The sequence below is a fragment of the Atheta coriaria genome, unplaced genomic scaffold, assembly GCF_025399875.1.
Source record: "Atheta coriaria isolate IRGN ID8LTWV9N9 unplaced genomic scaffold, Caltech_Dcor_3.1 hic_scaffold_5_pilon, whole genome shotgun sequence".
Taxonomy (NCBI): domain Eukaryota; kingdom Metazoa; phylum Arthropoda; class Insecta; order Coleoptera; family Staphylinidae; genus Dalotia; species Dalotia coriaria.
The window spans coordinates 12,086,821-12,109,826 of NW_027045447.1; the positions used below are offsets into that span (position 1 = coordinate 12,086,821).

Sequence of the window (23,006 nt, forward strand, 5' to 3'; positions counted from 1 at the left end):
CAGATGGCGCTGAAGTGTAGTGAAGTTGCCATAAAATAAATCCAAGATATCAGAAAGTAAAACTTTTTCTCAAACCCGCACGGAACAAGTCGAGAGCCAAAACAAGTCCTATACATTTCCCACGACACTACAGCCTAACAAGTAACACCACCATCTTGTTTAAACTTTTCACATTTACACAATAATTCACATCTTAACATCTCGTGCTTACACCAAGGTAAAATATGCAAATTAACCAAAAACTTGTGCTAACACTCAACACAACCATGTACCTACTTACTTAGAACATGCCCAAGCACCCACCCATCTCTTCAATTTTTTAATTAAATTAAGAGTCTTAGGGGCTGGCACAAGGGCTAATATTAAATGTGCGGGTCGACGTTCCACTTCGCTTGATAGCGCATCAACTTGGTGTAATGTGTGTGGTGGCAGCGTGGGCGCTGATTAAACGAATGTTGCAATTTATTTGATTTTTTCGGCGCCCATTAAAAATTACTTAACGAAATTGGGCGCGCGCACTTGCAAAGTGAATTTGAACCGATAAAGATTACAAATATTTGCAAGTAAAATTCAGCTCGGGAACTAATTAAAGTAAATGCAAAGCTGAAATTCGATTACTTTTACAACGCGCAATCATGAGAATGAAAGATGAGGTTATGTGTGGAGGTTATAAAGATGTGAAAAAATTTCAATCGCGTTAAATAATGATGAAGAAGAGAAAGTTCAAGAGTCGTGAACTCCATCGGAGAATTCCTCCGGTTACATACACCACATACAAGCGCTTCTCATACAATTTATAACTTTTTCAGCGCCAAATTGGCTCTAAAACCTGAAACTCACGTCGTCGCATCGTCGAAGCAAATCAAGTTTAAGTTCTAACACAATATGCTATAAAGAAATTACATTTTTATCTGCAACGAATAATATTTTACGAGTCTTCTAAGAATTGACTTAATAAATATATTCCATATAAGTTCCTTTCTTTCTTATTATTGCGTTACACGCGTTGAACATGCGAAAATGCGCAAATATCTCCGCAGTAAGCGTTCCTTAAAAATGTATTACGGGCCGAATACATTAGTAGTTTTATGAGGATCGCGGGGAACGCAGCGCATGCAAAACCTCGTTTTCTCACCAAACTTTGGCAAAAAACCTGCCCGTACGCATTTCTAGTCCTCCTACGCAACTTGATTTTATTCTCTTTCTGAGCGCAAAGTGTGTGAAACGTTCCATGAGGCACAAATGTTCAGTAACCGAAAATCACGTGCGTGCAAATTTCAAATTTTCATGTCTCAACATTCACACAACACAAAAAACATCATAAAATTTTTCTGGAAAAAAAAAAATAAAATTACGTTTTTTACCTAACATTTTGACGACATGTTTCGTCCCTTGCGCATTCCTCGCGAAATTCTTCCTCCCATCTTCCTCCTGACTCACAGGTACCTTCGGACTTGATGTGAGTTGATCCTCTAATCGATTATTACCACCCCCAGCTCCATTCAACCCACCATTGCTTATAACATTCCCATTCAATACAATTACCGGCTGTGTAGAGGTCGGTGTGTATGAAACTACACGATGTTTCAACCGCACACTATTCCCTCTCGACGGACCCACAGTAGACTTATGCAGTTGTAATCCAATCAGGATATACAACACGGTTATCAAAGACATTGGAGTCACAAAGAACAACAATGTACTGATACCAAACGCATGTGGTATCGCTGTTTGTTGCACGGTGCAAACACACTGCTCATCTCTATTACCATGCACGATTTCAAAACTCATCGCTTGTGGTATGGCCAGTATCATGGCAATGATCCACACCGCTACAATATACTTAACTGCTCTGCTTAGCTTCGACATTGTATGCGAGAGAAACGGGTGGCAAATGGCGACATAACGTTCGACTGTGAACGCTGTGATTGTTAAGACTGTTGCGTTGGCGGAGGTCTCAGCAGCAAAGCCCTGCAAGACGCAGAAGACCTCGCCGAAGATGTATGGATATTTGAACCAAATGGCGTACATATCCGGGGGAAGCCCCGAGATTAATAACAGCAAATCGGAGATTGCCAATGAGAAAAGGTAGTAGTTGGTGGCGGTGTGCATGGACTTGTTTCGGCTGATTACTATACAAGTAGAGATATTGCCGACGACGCCTGTGATGAAGATTATTACGTATAGAATCGTGATGGGGATGACAATGTACAGCGGATCTCTTTGCGGTCCCCAATCGATATCGGGAGCTGGGGAGATTACCAAAGGTTTGATATAAACGCTCGAGGTTGATGTGGGAGGAAGAATAGATGATTGAAAACTCGTTGCGTTCAAGGAATCCATTAGATTGTTCTGAAACAAAGATAAAATTCAAATTAAATTATAAATTTGCTAGTATAATATATGCAACCAATAATACACGAATTTGTAATGCACACTGAGGTTATAACATGTGTAACCGATAAATTTTCAAAACTAACTTGAAAAAGTCTTTTAAAAACAATAAAAATGAATATAGAACCTGCTGAAATTAAGAAGTTAGATGAAGTGGTCATTAATCGCATCGCAGCTGGTGAAATCATTCAACGTCCTGCGAATGCACTCAAAGAAATGATAGAAAACAGGTAAACTTACATATTTCTAAATTTTCCATGAAATAAACACAATATTTATAGCCTAGATGCAAAATCATCTAATATACAAATAACAGTCAAAGATGGTGGTCTAAAATTACTACAAATCCAAGATAATGGCACCGGTATTCGTCTTGATGACTTTCCAATTGTCTGCGAGCGTTTCACGACGTCCAAACTTCGCAAGTTCGAAGATTTGGAGGCGATTACCACCTACGGCTTTCGTGGTGAAGCCCTGAGTAGTATAAGTCACGTAGCACACTTGAACATTGTTTCCAAGACTCATTCATCACCAGTTGCATATAGGTATGTTAACACAATGGAGTTCATTACTATCAAACTAATTTCAAACAATTTGTACCAAAAGTGCATCATATGTTGATGGCACAATCAAAGCAGATCCCAAGCCAATGGCGGGCAATCAAGGCACAATTATCACAGTTGAAGACTTATTCTATAACATGTCAGTGAGGAGAGGAGCACTGAGAAGCCCGGGTGAAGAATATTCAAAAGTTGCTGATGTTGTTGGAAAATATGCTGTGCACAACTCGAAAGTAGGTTTCAGTTTGAAAAAGACTGGAGATTCTATTGATATTCGAACAATGCAGAACTCTTCAACTGTGGATAATATCCGAGTTGTTTTTGGACAAGCCATAGCCAAGTAATGATTTATTTTATTTTATTTTATTTGATTTTATTAATTTATTAAGAAAATGTTTCTATTCTTAGAGAATTGATGGAGTTCTCAGCGAATGATGACGCGTTCAAGTTTGCTGTCAACGGACACATAACGAATCTGAATTATTCATCGAAGAAAATGCAATTTGTGCTCTTCATCAATCACCGGCTTGTCGAGTGTCTCAGTGAGTAAGCGTGCATATTCATATGTTCACACCTTCGCCATCAACGCGCATGATAAATGATTAAGCATGAAATTTTTATTAATTAGGTCTCAAGCGACGAATCGATCAGATTTACACCACATATCTGCCGAAAAACGCGCATCCTTTTGTCTACTTGAGTTTGGCATCGACCTGCGCAACGTCGACGCGAACGTGTACATCCGACTTCCAGAAACATGGAAGTTCATTTCTTTGAACGAGGACTGTGATCGCTGACATGATCGGCGCGGCTTGGAAGCGAAGCTGTTAAGTGGAAAGTGAGTCACGTTCATTTACGCCTGCGGGTAAAAGTAAATATTTTGTTTTGATGGGAAATTGTGTTGAAATTAATTAAATTTTGTTTATTTTTAATAGAGTAAACTACCCAGACTATTTAAACACAACTACCTCATGATAAACCAGATGAGGTAAGTACAAGTAAAATTTACGATAAGGATTTAGTTCGGACTGATATGCGTGAACAAAAACTCGAGAAATTCTTTGGTCCGGCTTCGCAAACACAAAATGACAGCGCGATTGTCGGAGAAGTATTAAAACGTACTGAAGATTTCGATAAAATATTACTCGACCAAACTGTAATTCCTAAAGATAATGAAGATGATAATGAATCACCTAAACCTAAACCTAATGCATCTAAACCTTCATATTCACAAGCGAAAATGGCATCAACTAAAAGCAATTTCATTGCGCAAAAATCCCGGCATAAAGTCCGCCTCCGCAGCGTGCTGGACATGCAGAAAGCGATCGAGGATGACTGCGATTCAGCGCTGCGCGAAATTTTCGCCGAGCATGTATTCGTCGGCGTTGCGACGCCGAGGCAGGCACTGGTGCAGCACCGTGCCTGCTCGGTATCGATACGGGAGCGCTTGATGCGCGAGCGCCGTTCTCACCAGTGCGTGGCGTACACTTTTCAAAACTTTCGCTGTTATCGCTTCCGCTACACCGCTGGACATTAAGGAATTAGCGCGATTGCAAGCAATATGGGCTGACACTGGCTGGATACCAGAGGATGGACCTACAAGACTTGGCAGAGAATAGCGGGATTTTAATCGCGAAAAGCGGAAATGTTGCGCACTTATTTCGAGATTGATATTGATATGATGGTAAAATACATACAATACCGATTTTGATAGGTAAATGATTAATAATTTTATTAAATTATATTTTATGTGATTATTTTGATTTATAGGATGACATGCACCAAGTTAGGAAAGTGCATTACCGCGGTATATAATTAGATTAGCGTGTGAGGTAAATTGGGATGAAGAAAACCGTGTTTTTGAAAGTTTTGCAAGAGAAACAGTGAGTATTATGCGACGTCACCCGGCGCTGCTCACAGACGAATGGCGACACACGGTCGAACATGTGTTGTACCTCTTTGCGAAGGAGTATTTTACCGCCCGCGCATTTCAAGACCAATGGCGCAGGTTGGAGGCGGCAAATTTACCGCAATTGTATAAAAGTCTTCTGAACGATGTTAAAATACATCTATTAAACTAATAAACAACTATTTTATATTTTTTCATAAAAATCAAACATTTTGTCATTTATTATCATAAAATAGACAGTAATTTTACTCAGTGTTAACTTTGCTGTTAGTTTATGCCGGTTCGAAAGTTGGTTGCGCAAAACAATTGAACGTTTGCTTTAAGTTGAGTGGGTTTGTACCGATTGCAGTGCAATTTTGAAAACTATTTAGCACCTGTTATGCTATGTCATGTTGTGTAATTTATGCAATTGATTTATGACGGTTATTGATTTTCCCAGGTGAATTATTGATTTGATTTCAATTTCGATCAAACTCTTGCTAATTCATTTTAATCGCGGTTTTAATCTATGTATTTTATTTGTATGTTTATCAAAGCGTTCACAAATAATGATTTGTACTTAGGTTAATGTACATTGTGCTGCATACAATATGGCGAGTTGTTCGTTTTGGTTAGATTCGGTTGTAATAATGCTGAATAATGTATCCAATTGCAAGGTATTACGATGTTATTACTGCAAAATACTGCGGCGTGTCTTTTTGCTCAATAGCAAAACCATTGAATCGGTCAATATGGAATTGAGTACTTCTTTTATTGTGAAATATGTTGGAATTTAATTTATTATCAGACATTTACGGTGTTTTTACATTGCAAAAAATCAATTTTAAACAAAAATATTTAATTTTCGTTGTGTGATTCTAGAAATTTAAGTTATTTCTATTCAATTACTCTGACTTCTGCTGTTCGCATTGATGACTTTTGCCAACTTTATTCACTCCTACTTCCGTGTTCTGTGTAGAAGTTCACGCAGAATTAACTAACAAGCGAACTGCTGCTCGTACGCACGCAAATTAACCAAATTGTGCCGCGATAATTTCTGCCGTCGACTCCAGACGCACCCCGACGTGAAACGCATGCGAACAAAACGCAACAAAAGCGTTCTCAAAGAAGAGAGATGCAAAGGGGAAAACTTCACAGCGTTCGCATGCGAAGCGATTTCTAGATTCTAGCGTGTACAGTACAAGTATGACTACAGTCCTTATAACTGTTACATAATAGATATTGCTAAGTAAAGTCCTTTTGCATTCCTTTTGTACATGTCCGCAATGTAAGATTCTAAGGAAATCATTTATCTGGCGATGATGTGATGTTATCGATACAGAATGGTTACCGAGAACATTTTCTTTATCTTATCGTGAAATATTAAATGTTAAAAAGAATTTACTTGCATAAAACAGGAACACACAGGTAATAATTTGAATCTGAGGAGCGCCATATTGAATTTTGCGAAAAGAATATGAGTATAACTGGTTGCCTATCATCTCAATTGATATATTATAAATGCAAATGTGTTTTATTTACTTTAAAATATTTTAACCAATTTTGATAAAATTTGAACAAGGAAAATCAATTAAACTGCTTTTTGTCGCAAAAATATAACTTATAGGTGCAAAATAAGAAATAAAGTTGACTTTAATCACAATTGTACTTCATAAATTAACTTCAGATGGCGCTCTAGAGCTTTATAGCATTTCTCCCCTTTTTAAATTAAAATGGGATATATTAAATGCAAATTGAAGTTAAAAAATACAATCCACTTTGAAATCAGCCGCAACTTTAAGTTTTCTCATACTTTGCACTCAAGAAATTCATATTATGCACTATAGATTGTATAACTTATATTTTAATACAATGCACTTATATATTCAGGTTTAAGCTTAAATTTGCTTTGAATCAACTTTTAAATTGAAACTTATAATTTGTGGTATAGGTAGGGTACCTTGCTTGGTATTATTTGGGCGGTTAGTGGTCGGGGTGGTGGTTGTAGGCTACCTTGTTTGGTATTATTTGTGGGGCGGTTGGGGTGGTCAGGTGGTGGTTAGTAGGCCTATTTGGTATTATTTGTGGGGAGTGTTGGGGGTTGGGGAGGGGGGTGGTTGGGGGTTAGTGGTGGTTTGTAGTAGGCTACCTTGTGTGGTTTGGTATTATTTGAGGGCAGTGTAGTGATAGAAGGGGCTGGCTATATACGGCACGTAATTAATACTGGAAGTTTTATAAGCAAAGTATTAATTTCATAGTGCAAAGCATTTTATTCAAGTGGGAATTCATTTTCAAAGTGCAAATATTTATTTTAAGTTCAGTTCTGTATTTTTAAGCGCAAAACATTAATTATAAGTGCATTTCATGAATTGACAAGTTAAAAAATCGAAAAATAAAGTTTGTTTAATTACATGCCAATTAAAATTACAGATTGACAGCTTGACTTATTGATACATTTGACTTTTTATTCAAACCAACGCGGACAAAAGTTAATTTTAAACAACACAAACTCAGAATCAGTCATTCAAAGCAAAAAATAAATAAATATTATGCAAATATTGAACTATTTCCACATAAGGCACATAAATTTAAATTTAATAAAGTTTATAAATACCTAACACCGCCGCGTCTCTATTTACTCTATGAAATGACTGAGTAAATGTTATTAAATTATTATTAAAATGTATGCGCGGCGGAAACGCGAGAAAAAATTCCCAATTTGAATTCCAGCTCGCTGAAGAATTCAATTAAGTCTCTGCGCTTACGTTTGTTTTCGTTTTTCCGTCGGGTCCGCGCCGGCGCGACCTCAGGCGACGCACCAACACGCAGTGATGAAATAAAAGTAAAACGTTGACATTCGGAATAAAATGTGCCGAGGGTGAAAGTACCGGAAAGATCAAACGAATCTTTTCGGGCAACGGTGTCAGGTGCGTAACAATCGGCCGTCACGACGCTGACATAACATAAAAATGAGCAAACAACACCAAAAAGAGAAAAAACTCGTAATGCGCAAAGTGCTACCTGATGTGCACATTGGCTGCCTAACACCGAAATCTTTCAATATATAAAAATACTAGCTTTAACCCTTGGCTTCGCCTTCCGCGAATATCTAAATAATGAAGTTGCTTCCGTACGTCTGTAGTCACAGAAGAAGTAACAACAGCTAGAATGGCGTGTATTTTAAAATGGCTGAAAGTATAGTCTATGGGAAGTATAGTGTAAATAGCTCCGTGTCAATTGATTTGATGTTGACGTAGCTGTTTGGTAATACAGTGTGTATATTGGTTGCGTGATGGTACTGTAAGTGTTTTAGGTTTGAGCCTCAATAAGCTGAATGCTAGATGGCGTTAAAGTAGTCAAATAGCCAGATGCAGAGGTATTATTGGCTAAACAATTTCTTTTTATTTTATTTAAAAATAATATTTTGTATTAAATAAAAGTAGCTCATAACCATCTGGGACCACTAAGAATATGTGCGCAAATTTTCATGATGATCGGTTAAGTAGTTTTGCGCGAAAGTGTAACAAACATCAGGACATCTTCGCATTCTGTGAAATTTTCGAATTTAATTAAAGTTTAATGCGCAGTGTTTTCAATCGTAAGAGAGTAAACAAACACAACGAGTTGAGGGAAAGTCCGCGAAATCCGCTGAGACACACTCACCGATTTGTTTTCTGCGCAGTTAAATAAATATTGAAATTATTGAAAGCTTAATGTTCGATGTTTTCCCGCATTTTAATTGAAAAACTTTGCGATTGCATTTCTGCCGCAAGTTTATTATTATCAAGAAAACACTCAATAAGGAACACATTATTCATTCCGTAAACATTGAAATTTCATAATAATTAGTTAATTAAACTGGAATCAAATTGTAATTACGTTCTAATCGCGTGTACTTACGTAATGGGGTATAGTATACGCAGTATTTGAATTCTCAGGATAATCACGGGGCGCATAGCGAGGAAATTTGCTCGAGGAGAGGAGTTACACGCCCACCACTTGCGGAAACTTGTCCTGTGTCGCTTGTCTTGCGTCTTTCATGTCTAATGCGTCTAATGTTAAATGTCCAAGTGGTGGGATGCGTAATGTTGAAGTTAGGTTCGCGTCTAATCGCTTTCGACGCTCTTCGGATTCGCGTGCGGCTGAAGTTAACATTTCTGAGTGTAGTTTAAGGTTACTCTTATCTTAGGAAATGCAAGTATTGGAAACTAAATATTTTCACGCGGTTTCTTTTGTATTTGGGTTTAGAAAAGTTTTTTGTGAAATAAACAGGAAAAAACTTGTACATTTCTTCTTTTGGTTGTGTAAAATCGATTTTTTGTAACTTTTTATAAGTTTTTGATAAGTTTGAAAGTTTCCTTTCCTTTTGTACGAGCCTTTTTTATTCGAAATCATATAATATTTGAATTTTGTATTGTTTTAAATTTTTTTTTGTCGAAACAACATTTTTTAAAATTCAAAATAGTTTTACTCGGTTTTGAGACACAAAAAAGTCGTAATTTAAACACGGAGGGCCAAAATCGTGACTAAAGTACTTTAGTCACGGGTTTTAGTCACGGGGTGGAGCTTGCGCCTGCGCAACACAATATAAAATGCTTTTTCCAAAGTCAAAAACACTTTTAAACCGAAATATACCAAAATTAATTCATAAATTTTTGTTTTAAAGCGTAGCAAACAAACAAACTCACATTCCCATATATAATATTAATGAAAACAAACATTAATAACTCAACTTCATATCCAGACTATTTTAAAGACGTTGTAAACAATATTTAACTCAAAACTTTCAATTTAACTTTCTGAACATTTCGTGATTCAAAATTTACGATCTCCTTACTTGAAATAAATATCTCAGCAAAATTATTATTATTATTATTATTATTACACGGCAACCTCCATTAGTTATATAATAATCTCGCTTCGAAATCAGCAGCGCGATGCACTGCCAAAATGTTCGCAAACGCTTCGAAAGCCTTCAAACGCTAGTGAAATGCAACGCCCCAGTGCTCAAAATGCAGCACATCTGCTCGCGACATCCTTGGAACGCCAGGATTGCATGGATTTGCAAGTTGTGCATTACTTGGCGCAAGTACGCCGATGCTACCTTTGCAAATTTCCGCATCATTTACATAATTCCAAATTGATTAGATATCCGAGTGAATAAAACTTTCAATATTCTGTTAATTTAATAATTAACATTTAAAATTCAGCAAATAACACACATCTGCTGCCAGGGGTAATTCAGTGGAAAGCGTTTTGCTGTGGAAATACAATATTTGCGCTTTCTACAAAACGCTGAAAATGGCTGGAAATACACACCGAAAAATACTGGGATGCTGAAGTGTCGTCTGCGTTGCGAGTGTGGTTAGTGTCTGCTTCTGATTTTGAGCTTCCGAAGTTAGACTCCGAAATTGTGGAAATAAGTTCGATAGCGCTGATGTTAACGCGCGACTCGAGTAAATTGTAAATTTATTCAAAAGTAAACTCATACACTTTGATTATTCGCACGGAAAACGCACCACTTTTAACTTAAACCACCAATTTTTTTTTTACTTTTTGAAAGAAAAAAAAACATTGCAATAAGTAAAAAAGTTAAAAATAAAAATAAAAATATGAAAAACTTAAAATAAAAAGAAATCTATAATCAATATAAACGCAAGCAGATTGCAAGCGGATGCAAATACAGTTGCCTGCCTTTGTGAAAGCAAAAATAAAGTACTTTTGTCACGGCCTTGACCGTCCATGATTAAAACTTTTAACTTAAACCACAAAAAAATTTTTTTTTTTAAAAAACATTGCGATAAGTTAAAAGTTAAATAATAAAAATAAAAATAAAAATTCAAAAAATATAAAAATAAAAAAGAACGCAAATCAATATAAACTGCAAAGGGAAGTTAAACACGTAAGCGGATGCATATAAAGTCGCCCACGTATGTGTAAGCAAAATATTTGCTTATTGCGATTTTGATAGCTTCTAATGTCTTGCAAACACTTCTGCCACTTCGTCAGTTGATGACGACAGAATAATGCGAAGATTATTTCTGTAAGCTTTATTCAAGTTGACTGACATTTCAATCTACCATCAACGTCTGCCAGATATCTTGCACAATAAAATATATTATATGCGATAAAACTTTGTATAATTACATTTCGAAAGTTTATTGTTAATTTTTTTCAATTCAAGCATAATTCATTGAAAAAAATATCTTTTTTTAGTTTTATATTTGATTAAAGTAGAGTTTGCGAATGTATCTAAAAGTACGCTCAATTTCATATTGCATTTATCAAATCACTTGTGGAGTCGGTTCAATTTTCAGAAGTGCATTGTACGAAAATGATTGATTGAAATAGAAAATTTATTTACGCGTGCAGAACTTCAATTCGTGAGTGCTTTACCTATTATCAAGATTCTTACTAAAAAAAATGCAGAAAATATGCTAGATATGCATTAAATTCGTTGTTTTTGGTTGAAAAATGAGGTTATGTACAATTTTTACTCTAGAAAATTATAGATGGCGATACTTAATACCAAAAACTTAAATGTTTGAGTGTTTTACGTATTTTCCAGCCTCACACTAAGAAAAAATACGCAAAATTTAATATTTTTGCACCAATTTTGTAATTTATAATAGAAAAATTAGGTTATATACCATTTTTGATCTAGAAAATTATAGATGGCGTTACTTAATACAAAAAACTTCAATTTTTGAATGTTTTACGTAATTTCCAGGCTTACACTAAGAAAAAATACGCAAAATTTAATATTTATGCACTAATTTTGTAATTTCTAATAGAAAAATTAGGTTTATACCATTTCTGATCTAGAAAATTATAGATGGCGTTACTTAATACCAAAAACTTCAATTTTTGAGTGTTTTACGTATTTTCCAGGCTCACACAAAGAAAAAATACGAAAAAATGATATTTATGCACTAATTTTGAAATTTCTAATAGAAAAATTAAGTTCAATACCATTTTTGATCTAGAAAATTATAGATGGCGTTACTTAATACAAAAAACTTCAATTTCTGAGTGTTTTATGTATTTTCCAAGTTCACACTAAGAAAAAAATCAAAAATAATAATAATTTTGCTTTAATTTTGTAGTTTTTTTAGATTATGGACAGTTGTTGATATAGAAAATTATAGATGGCGTTACTAAACACAAAACAAACTTTTAGTTTATTTTTTCTTTAATTAATTACTCAACAAAAAAAACAAATTAAACTTAAATAAAATGTTAAAACCTTTAAAGCTTTTACCTTAAAAAAAGTTAACTGTAATTTAAACTTTGGCCACGGTAATAAAGTTAGTTTTTTATGTTTACTCAACGCTTGGCAATTGGCAGTCCCAAAAAGAGTATTGCTGTAATAAAACTTTTATTTACGCAAATAAAATTGTAAATTACGAAACGAAACGAAAAAAAAAACCCAAAAATATAAATATATACCATTTATATTAAATATCCATACCGTTTTCGCCCGTTCACTTATTGGTTTCATATATGACACATTTTCTCCCACTATTGCACCCTCGGATCAATACTCTCTTCGTCAAATGAACAAATTTAGAATGAAAAAAAGGAAACAGTTTTTTTGTGGGCTGTTGACAGTGTCATGTTTTCTATGAATTCGAAGAATATTGAGATGAAAGCACAAAAGATGTGTGTGAGAAATAAAAAGTGCAAAAAGTGAAAAACGATCCGTTTCCTTTGAGTAAACTCTCGGAATGATTGAATAATAACCGAATTCAATACGCCGAAAAAATCGTAATTTTCGTCACGTACATACTTTACATTTTTTCTCAAATTTTATTCCTTAAATCTCGTTGTGATTTCAGCAAAAATAGACGCATAAGAAAGAAACAAAGCCTAAATGTGTTTATGATTGCGTAATTGAAGCAATTTTCATTTGTGTCGCACTGAAACAAAGCCGTTATTAAACCTCTACGCAGGAAAAATTTAAATTATGCTAATGCATGAGTCTGAGTCTGCAAAGACGCCAAACGCATACGAAATCAAAAGCTGAATCACAATTTGTAGACGTGAGGAACAAAAAAATAAAAGTAAAGTAAAGTAAACTTAAAATAAAATAAAATACGGAGTTGGGCAAGAATTGTGTAATCACTTGTTGCATCATGTTGCAATTTGGACCGCTATTACGCGAAAGACTCGGTGAAGTTCTGTAATCGCATTCCGAGTGGCCTAGAGCCCGGAAGTTGCGATCAAACGCGCGTTAAAATGTAATTAGTGGACTTTAACAGAGCGTTTGTGTCGGATACCTTTGCGAGGAAATGTACAAAGTGTTAAAATCAATAATCTAATTTCAAATGGGAAAAAATTTCAGTTAATAATCATTAGTGTGTAATTGAATTTTTGTTTCTACAGTAAAACCAAAATTGAAAGGGGTTTTGAATTTTTGGTGCGATTTTTCCACGGTTTTGAGACATAAAAAGTGTTTTTTTAAACACGGATGACCAAGCGCTGACTAAAGTACTTTAGTCACGGGTATTAGTCACGGGGTGGAGATATACCAGGATAAAACGTTTTTTTCTACTTTCACCTTTAAAACGCAAGTTTTTCCACGGTTTTAGGACATAAAAAGTTGTTCTTTAAACACAGATGGACAAGGCCGTGACTAAAGTACTTTAGTTATGGGCTTTAGTCACGGGGTGGAGAAATACCAAGCAAAAAACGTTTTTTTCGACTTTCACCTATAAAACGCAAGTTTTTCCACGGTTTTGAGAGACAAAAAGTGTTACTTTAAACACGAATAGCCAAGACCGTGACTAAAGTACTTTAGTCACGAGTTTTAGTCACGGGGAGGAGTTTGCGCGCGTTTTTATATAATTACAAAGCTTTGAAATTGCAAAACAAAAAACTTTTTTTAAATTTTTTGTAATCACGCTTCTGTTGCTGAAAACCAGCTTTTTAATATGTTAAACAATGTACTATTACAATATTACCTTAATACATTAATTTATTTATGTGGATGATTCACAGTTTGAGCAAGTTTGTGAACAATATGAAGGACTTAATCAACCGTTCAAGTTTATGATAATTGCTGAAATAAATTTTACAACCGACGCGCAAACAATTCCGTGGGCGGCGCAGACATAGGGCATAAATTTCCCCACGCGCGCGCACACCACGTTGTTATTCGGGGTTAGACGCTTTTACGTTCTTAATTCAATGTATTTCGGAAATAATTAATTTTCGGATGAATTAGGTACACTTATAAAAGCGGGTGAGTTAAAATTTCTGTTTTGCGATTAAATAGTTATTTATGGAATGCGACATTACGCTGCATATATGGCATGCAGTAAATATTATGAATGGGAATGTGAATGTTTATTTGTGGCGCTTTGCCGCAAAACCACTGAAGTTATTTTGATGAATTTTAATATAAAGATATTTTTAGACATGGAAAATTAGATATGGAATTTTTAGACGCAAAAAGTAATAACTTCTTTTGCAGAGCTCTTTTGAAATTTAAAATAAAAATGCCATGATTCTATCATACTACAGTAGAGTCCGGTTATAATGATTATCGAAGGGAATTCGACAAACACGTCATAATAAGTGGACGTCATACAAAGCGTTTTTGTGAAATGAAAACCTTTTTATGTAAAATACACATACATATGTATTACGTTATTATTAAATCAAAATCAGTACCAACGTAATCAAAGTGCCAATATAACACATACAAGTGTATTTTTACTCTGCAAGTGAATTGTAATTTTTGTCTGCTTTTGTTTTTCTTCATTTAATTAATTTCTTTTACTTTCAAGCATCTTTTGTTTCAAAACATTTGAATTGAACGACTGCTTCTATCACGGCTCCTTTGTTTTTAAAAGCATTGAGATTGCCGAATGACCCACGCCAAATTCGGATTAATGGAAAATACGGATTAAGTCGTGGTCAAGGTGTTGCTGCCCGAATGCTTATATTTACTATTTAAGCATTTGTCTTTCCGATAGTAAATACATAAAAGTAATTTGACAATCAAGTAAAAGAAATGTAGCAATAAATATAAAAGCTCGCCACGCGTCGAACGTCGTCGTGGTATCAACGAACATTACCGAGGTGTCAAGAATCATGTTGGTCATTATAACCGACATAATCTATTAAAATGGGTCATAATAAGCGACATGTCACCGTAAGCGAAGTCATTATATCCGACTTTTTTATATATAGAATTATATACAGCAAAACCAAACTTGGTAGTGTAGTTACGTCATAAATAACTGGTTGGTTTAATATAAGCGGAGTCATTACCAAACGATTCTACTGTATATAATTTTAAAAATTCTTTTAAAATGAAAAAAGTTTAAAAAATTATGATCCGCCCCTGTGACTAAACCTGTGACTAAAGTACTTTGTCACGGATTTTACCGTCCGTGTAAAGTACCACTTTTTGTGTCTCAAAACCGTGTTACGCTTTAAAGTTGGAAAATAAAAGAAAAATTAATTTTAATGTTTTTCTTAGAGTTTTCTTTCATATTTATCAAATAATTAATTAAAAACATTTGCAATTTTTAATCGTTAATGCAAAACTCAATTGTGTTTTTACTTAAACTCAATAAAAATAGCAATTTAATACAATTGTGCTAAAGTTTAATTTACCTATAAAATTCCCCTAAAAATATCTCCACTACGCTAGAGTAAATATAATTATTTTAATTAATCCTATAATATTTAATAAAATTATAAATTTAAATTTATGCGTTAACTTTAACACACAATTTCTAATGTAATTTCTAACTAATTTATGCATTGGCCGAGAATGCGCCTTTGTCTTTGCACTGGTTGCACGTGAGTTCCTGCCGACATACTCCAGAGCTTAGAAATACGAATTTAATTCGTGGACAAGATGATGCTGGCGACTAACGAAATTGCAATTTATAATTAATTTATAATCAGCGTCGTGTGCATGAAAGCAAAAGCATAAAAGCAAATCACAAACAATTCTTTTTAATTCATATTTCCGGTGCCATCTGCTGATGAAAAAATATAAGGATGTGTTATAATACTCTACGTTATAAAAGTTGCAGATGTGGAAAATATTTCAACGAAAAAAAAAACAAAACAGTGGTACTTATTTTGTTGCGAGGAATTACAATTGGTAGAATGTAACAAACAAATGTTTGTAATGGTAAATACAAGTACGAGTGACAAGTACACGAGTGCAAAATAGGTACAACTCGTGACATGCTCGACTTGTCATAAAAACGCTTCGTGTTTTCGGTGTGCAAATTTTCGCCCGGCAAACAAAACTGTGATAAACACTTTTAACCCGCTTGGGGAGCACATTTACATTGGTAAAAGTCTTTTTTTTTTTGTAAAGCAGATTAGTTTTTTTTTAATTTACACATAGGCGGAACTTTTTTATTTAAAAAAAAATAACAAAAATTCAGTTTTCAAATGTGTCTAGTGTTTTAAAACCAAATTTTAACAATACAATATTGATTACATATTTATCTTTTCTGCTTGTTTTTCCACGGATTTAAAACGCAAAAAGTGGTACTTTAATGGTTAGTCAAGGCCGTGAGTAAAGTACTTTAGTTACGGGCTTTAGTCACGGGGTTTAAAATACAAAGTTCAAATACAAACACTAAAAGTGATTAAATACTCGCTACGGTCGCTCTTAATCTATCTCGTGACTAAAACACCCGTTTAACCCCTTGCTACTTAATATACTATTAAAAAAAAAAGAAAAAAAAATTTCAAATGTGTCTAGTGTTTCGAATTTCAACTCTTAACGATATAATATTGATTATATATGTATTTAACTTAACGATTGCGTGTTAAATCAACATTAGGAGTTAAATACCTTTCAATTGGATCATTAACGAGCTTCATTAAGTAAAAAAACAATTTTTTCTCGGTTAAATAAGAATATTTTAACACTTCTAGCCTCAGAAATGATAAAATAATCAAAAATATAATGATGGCATGATTGATTGTAGTACGAAATGAGATAATCTTAATAATTCAAGTCGTATCTACGGATTGATTGATTGTTAATTGCATTTTCTTTCTGTAGCCTCCAGGTTTTATTCCTCCCACATTCTCATCGCTTCCAAACAACATTCTATTATTCCCCCATAGTATATTCTTCGTTTTTCGTTTCTTTTTCTTCATTTCTTTCTTCATTGTTTCTCATTATTTTGTGCTTTTTAATCTGTGGGAGTATTAGTTGTATTGAGCATGAGGATGAACTCGTCCAGTTTGTGTGTTTTTTTTTTGCGCGATTTCGATTTTCTACATCTTTGTATGGACGGTTTTAATTACTCGCGAAATTACTTCCTGCTAAGCGTTGAACGAAACGTCAAAGTGCGGAAACGAGTGGAAAAACGAAATGGGAAAAATTTGAAAGTCTAAAGAAACAAAAGAATAAACTAATGAGCTGTAACGCATAAAATGCTCCACCATTAATTATCTGAGAAAATAAAAAGTTTTTTTTGTGGAAATTTTGTATTTTTTTGAGAGAGAAATAAAAATATATTTAATTTGATAAATATTTGTACAACTAATGGTGCACCACTCACGCTTAAAAATAAGCCGATAATCTGATTTAAAATATGGCCTCGTCAAATGCTGCGTTTTGCGGTTTATTATTTTTTTTTCGTGAAATGCTCGCATGTCGCATGCCACACAGTGCGCTGAATTTCAATTTATTTCCAACGTTTGTCGCGTTGAGCGATTACAGCAGATTTTTGATTCCACCGACGCATGCATACAGCCAGCCAGGCTTATTTCTCGTTCATAAAAGCGGATTATTTTTGCGTATGTGCACAGCAAGTAGGAAAATGCATTCGAGTACATGTTTTAATCAAGTTTCGAATAATAAACATAATAGGCTCGTAATTATTGTCGTGTGTGAAATATATTATTAATTAGATTAGTTTATACTGGATTTTAATTAGTAATTAACCATTATTCGAGTATTATTAATAAATTAATAATTTTCATTCATTATTTTTGATCGGTGACATGATTTTCCACACACAACTTTTATTCAATTAACCTTTGTATTGTTTTTTTTTTTGTTATCTGACATTTTACTGTATAATCGGAGCGGTAACAACATTATTTTTATAACGATCGGTGCTTTTAATTTCCGCTAGGTTTCGCGCGAGTGCACGTTGCAATTAGGTCTTCGTCCCAGAGCGAATCGATCTTAAATAACAGGAGTTATAGAGTTATGAATACTTATTATTTATAGTATAGAGTAATAGCCATTATTTTCCACTATGTAATATTACTTACATCATGAAAATAAATATGACAAAGGAACTATATATAATTTTTAAATTGTGAAGTGGAATTTGCTATAAAATGGTAAGTTACGACTTAGAAAACGATGAAATATTGACAAAAATGTCATTTGTACGCGTGCACAACTATATCATAACCTTCACGGTCATAATAACATATGCAACCTTAATACCATTATCTATAAATGAAATTTTTTAATACTTTTTACTCAAATGTTATTTTTTCTGTATATCTAAGAATTAAAAATACTATTGAGTAAAATTATTGCACAGAAATGAGTAATAAATAAATAAATAATAAATTATTAATATTTTTTATTAATTATTAATTAATTAATTATTAATAATTAATTGTTAGTAATAATGCATTGTAGCGCCATCTCGAATTGAATTAAATAACTATAACTATGAATCAAACTCTCATATCAAACATTCATCTCTATTTGACACCTTTTAAAAATTACTATCCTATCCCTACTAATCTTATAAATGCGAAAAGTCCTTGATGTTTGTTAAGCACTTTCACGCAAAACTACTTTAACCGATCATCATGAAAAATTTGTAATAATATATTCTAGTGGTCCCCGAATGGTTATAGGCTACTTTTTATTTAATAAAAATTATTTTTAAATAAAATAAAGAAATTGTTTAGCCACAATACCTCTGCATCTGGCTATTTGACTACTTTAACGCCATCTAGCATTCCAGCAATGAAGCTCAAAACCTAAGTACTATAGTGTACCATCACAATTGTGGCCATCACACTGTATTATCATTAATTGTATTACCGACAGCTACGTCAACATCAAATCCAATTGACTACACCTATGGAGACTGTACACTATACTTCCATAGACTATACTTTCAGCCATTTTAAATTTCCCGCCATTCGACTTCATTGTTACTTCTTCTGTGACTGCAGACGCGTACGGAAGCAACTTCATTATTTTAGATATTTGCGAGCCAAGGGTTAAAGCTAGTTTCCAATATTTTAATAATTATTCTGCTAAATTTGGTGGAAAAAAATCCAACAAATCAAACATCATGAAAATCTATCCAGCCGTTCTTGAGTTATAAATGTTGTAACTAACAAAAACCATGTAAATATCCAATTAAATACCTTTTCACCCCATTATTTCCCGTTATTTACCCACAATTTAATACACTTGAGAGTATTTGATCATCCATTAGCAAATGTTGAAAGCTCTAATATGAAACACGTACCTACTCACAATACTCAACTTATCCTTTCTTCAGCTATTTTATTTTATTTTATTCTAGAACAAATGTATAGATAGTCAGCATCCCGAGCGCCGTCCGTTTTTCTCCATCTCTAGAGCTTACTCGTATTGAGACCAGAAGGAAACGAAGCTTATTGGTGAACTTAATTTCATCCTAAAGACCTCGATCCCCCGGATTTGGCTGCTAAGCATCCTGTGCAAACCTCCTCCGCGCTCTCGTTTTCTGCCATTTTCTTTCGTTAATTTTTCTCCTTCTTATCGCACACGCAAACAAAACGACCTCTCACACCGCGTTCGAAAGTTTCACGTTTAATATTTTAGTTAATGTAGACGCAAAGAAGTTTTAAATGTTACCCTTTGAAGGCAATAAACGTGTGTTTTTGTTTTTGTGCTTCAATTTTGAGGTTATATTTGATTCTTTTATTCTTTTATTTTCATATTTGAGGTTATGTTAGGTTATTATGCGTATTTTGTAAGATTAACGATGGTAATTTCCACAGAAAAACACAAAAAGTGTAAATGTTGTTTGTTATGCATGAAACAAAAGTCATTTATCAAAAGCTTAATATGTACATACCCATTTTGTGTTTGTATTGTGTCGGCTTATGAAGATGGAAGAAACAATAACACAATAATAATTTAAACCGCGTTTAGGAAGAATTTTTAGGGTGAAAATGTTAAATACACGTTAAACTCGCGTGAAATGATTGTGTGAAATGCTGAATCACTCTATAAAAGTAACGCCACGCTTCGCTGCGCGTTCAATACTGGCGTGTTTCGACTTGTTTTACCTATCACTCACTGACCGTACTTGCAATCACCTTATCAATATCAACGCACGACATTTCAAGAGTAAATCAGGTAACAGAACACAAAAAACTTGTTTTATTCGCATGCAAAGTAACAAAATACGGGAAGGTTGTAAATACGTGAGTTGGTTTGGCTCATGGCTAGTTTTGTGTATTACTGGTTGCATATAGTGTTCAACTCTCTGCATGTCACAAATCATGCCAAATTCTTAGAATAAGAATATAATATACTTTGGTGTATAACTGGTTGCATATAGTGTTCAACTCACTATGCAGTGAGTAACATACCGCATTCTTTTTCGTTTTTAAATCAATGTATTAAAAATGCTGCAGGCACAAATAATACTAGGACTAGGATATGAATATAATATAGTTTTGTGTATAACTGGTTGCATGTAGTGTTGCATATTGTGTGCATTCAGTATAATACCGATTCTTTTTCCTTTTTAAATAAATACCGAACAATGAATCTTTATTCTGTGCAAATATACTTTTTGTAGATGTCACCAGCATGCCATTGTAACATTCCGCGCGTACTTTAACACACCCTCAACTGTCGCACCCGCCGCTTTCGGAATGTGTTCATTGAAGGCGTAACGCATTTCATTGAAAAATGTCCCAAACGAGTCCTGCCAAGACGTAAAAAGAATGAATGGCCTACAACGTGTCAAATATAACACGGTTCGGGGACAATTCGCGACCCACGAAATGAAGCGCCATTCAGACAATCAAAAAGTGTATTTATCATCATTTATCTTTAGAAAATTATGCGTGTTTGACTTTAAACTTGATTAATTAATATATTTTAATGTAAAATGTATAAATCTGGATTAGATAAGATTTATATATGGTATAAATGGAGTATTTCGGGGATTATTTTATAAGTCACGTAGGTATGTGTTTGATGATGTGTCTGATAATAAATCATTTATATGTTTATAACAAACAGGTAGAATCCTTGGATTGACTTAGCTTGTTTGTGCGCCTAAAAAAGGGTGGACTGAATAAATCACTTTACGCCGCCTACGCAGGACTTGAGTGTTATTCACCCTCGTAAAACTCTGATAGAATGGTTGATATGGAGTCGATAATGATTTTTTTATGAGTTTCAAAAATTTATCAAAATTTAGAAAGCAATTCAAGCTGTTATAATACTGAAACTTTTTTACTATAAAATAAAAGAAAACATATTTTTCATCTTCCACCTTTAAAGCGCCAGTTTTTCTATGGTTTTAAGACACAAAAGTGACATTTAAAACACGGATGACCAAAAACGTGACTAAAGTACTTTAGTCACGGGCTTTTGTCACAGGGTGGAGCTTGCGTCTGCGCATTTGCCTACGGTGCGGCAACAACACCATATGAAATGCAATTATTTTGTAAATTATAGAGAAATATAAATTAATGAGAAAGAAAATTGTACTGCAATCAAAAAAATTAAGAAGATTAAAAAAATTAGAAGAAACAGAATGGTTTCAATTAAATTTCTTTTTTCCTATGTTCATAAATTATAAATTATTAAACAAAATAAAAAAATAATAATTTGTAAGCATTATAAAATGAAGAAATTGTACTATAATGAAACAAGACATTTGTAGATACAGGATGCTTTAAAAAAATAAATTTTTAACTTTTTAATTAACAAAGAATGCCTTTTTTATGAACGTTTACTTTTTTGCCCGTTCCAGGAAATAATTACCTTATTTTGGGAACAAATATGTGCGTTCTTTATTTATATTATAAAAATATAAATTAACCAGTATATTGTGAAAGAATTCTTGTATAATAAAATAAAGAACACAATGTTCAATTCAACCAACCCAATTAATAATTTATAAAATATTATTTTTTTGTTGTTAAAAAAACTGAATTTTTCACAACCCACGAAAAAATTATTAATTTCCAAGTGAAATTAAAATTTCCCAAATTAATTATTACCATTAATAAATTTTGAAATTGAAATAATGAAAACCAAATATTAGTATGTTTGACTTTCGCGTTAAAATTCGGTTGTTTCGGTTCGGTTTTCGCATCGTCATCCAACCATCCAGTAAAACCATCCAGTCAACTTCTTAATTCGCTGCGTTTGTTTTTGTTCAATTACGCGTGCGAAGGTATTAAATCAGCGCATAATGCCGGCATTAGTGCGAGGTTGGCGTCGCGCCGCTTTGATAAATTACTCGTACGCGTCGCAGGTGCTGCGTTAATTAACACAATGAGACAATGTTTAATGCATTCGCTACATCAGCAACTCGCTAATATTAACTAATTTATTAAACGCGCCAAACCGCAACAGGAAAATACGAAAATACGAAAATTCACCTACAATAATGCGGTTAGAGACTAAATCTAATATATCAAAACCTCACATAACCTCAAATATTATTAGAATTAATATTAAATTATTAATATGCATAAATAATTTAATTTTAGTGAAATCTATAATATAAAAATAAATCGCAAAATATGTTGGTAAGCGCATAACTCAACAACGCCTCGACCAATTTGGCTAATTCATTTTTTAAAATGTTGGTTAAAGTCCAATAATGGTTTTTACGGCGAGAAAAATTTGAATAATTGCCGGGAAAACCCTAAAGACAGCCTTTTTCTATAGGATAAAAGTTGGCATTGAGATTCAATCATAGTTATAGTTAAATAGTTGAATCCAAGATGGCGCGCTGAACTGCATTATTAGCAATTCTTTATATAATTAATTTCTTTAAAATAAAATTGCGAATCTTGTTGATAGAATTGACACATACTATGTCTAGAACACGAAAGTAAAAACGAATTACATTTTTATTAAACACTACCGGATATATTTATTAATAAAT

At 33.7% G+C, this 23,006-nt stretch overlaps 1 protein-coding gene and 1 pseudogene across 1 annotated transcript in view; one reads left to right on the top strand and one right to left on the bottom strand.

Annotated features, from left to right (window-relative positions):
• The window catches only part of LOC135792206 (pyrokinin-1 receptor-like), a 40,212-nt gene that overhangs the window by 12,279 nt on the left and 4,927 nt on the right, over nt 1-23,006 (bottom strand). The window contains exons 2-3 of the mRNA XM_065302817.1: nt 1,525-2,352; nt 1,365-1,446 (exon numbers count right to left, since the gene is read on the bottom strand). Coding sequence (XP_065158889.1) covers nt 1,365-1,446; nt 1,525-2,352 — 910 coding nt within the window. The remainder of the gene's footprint in view (nt 1-1,364; nt 1,447-1,524; nt 2,353-23,006) is intronic.
• Nucleotides 2,438-5,006, top strand: LOC135791997 (DNA mismatch repair protein Mlh1-like; annotated as a pseudogene).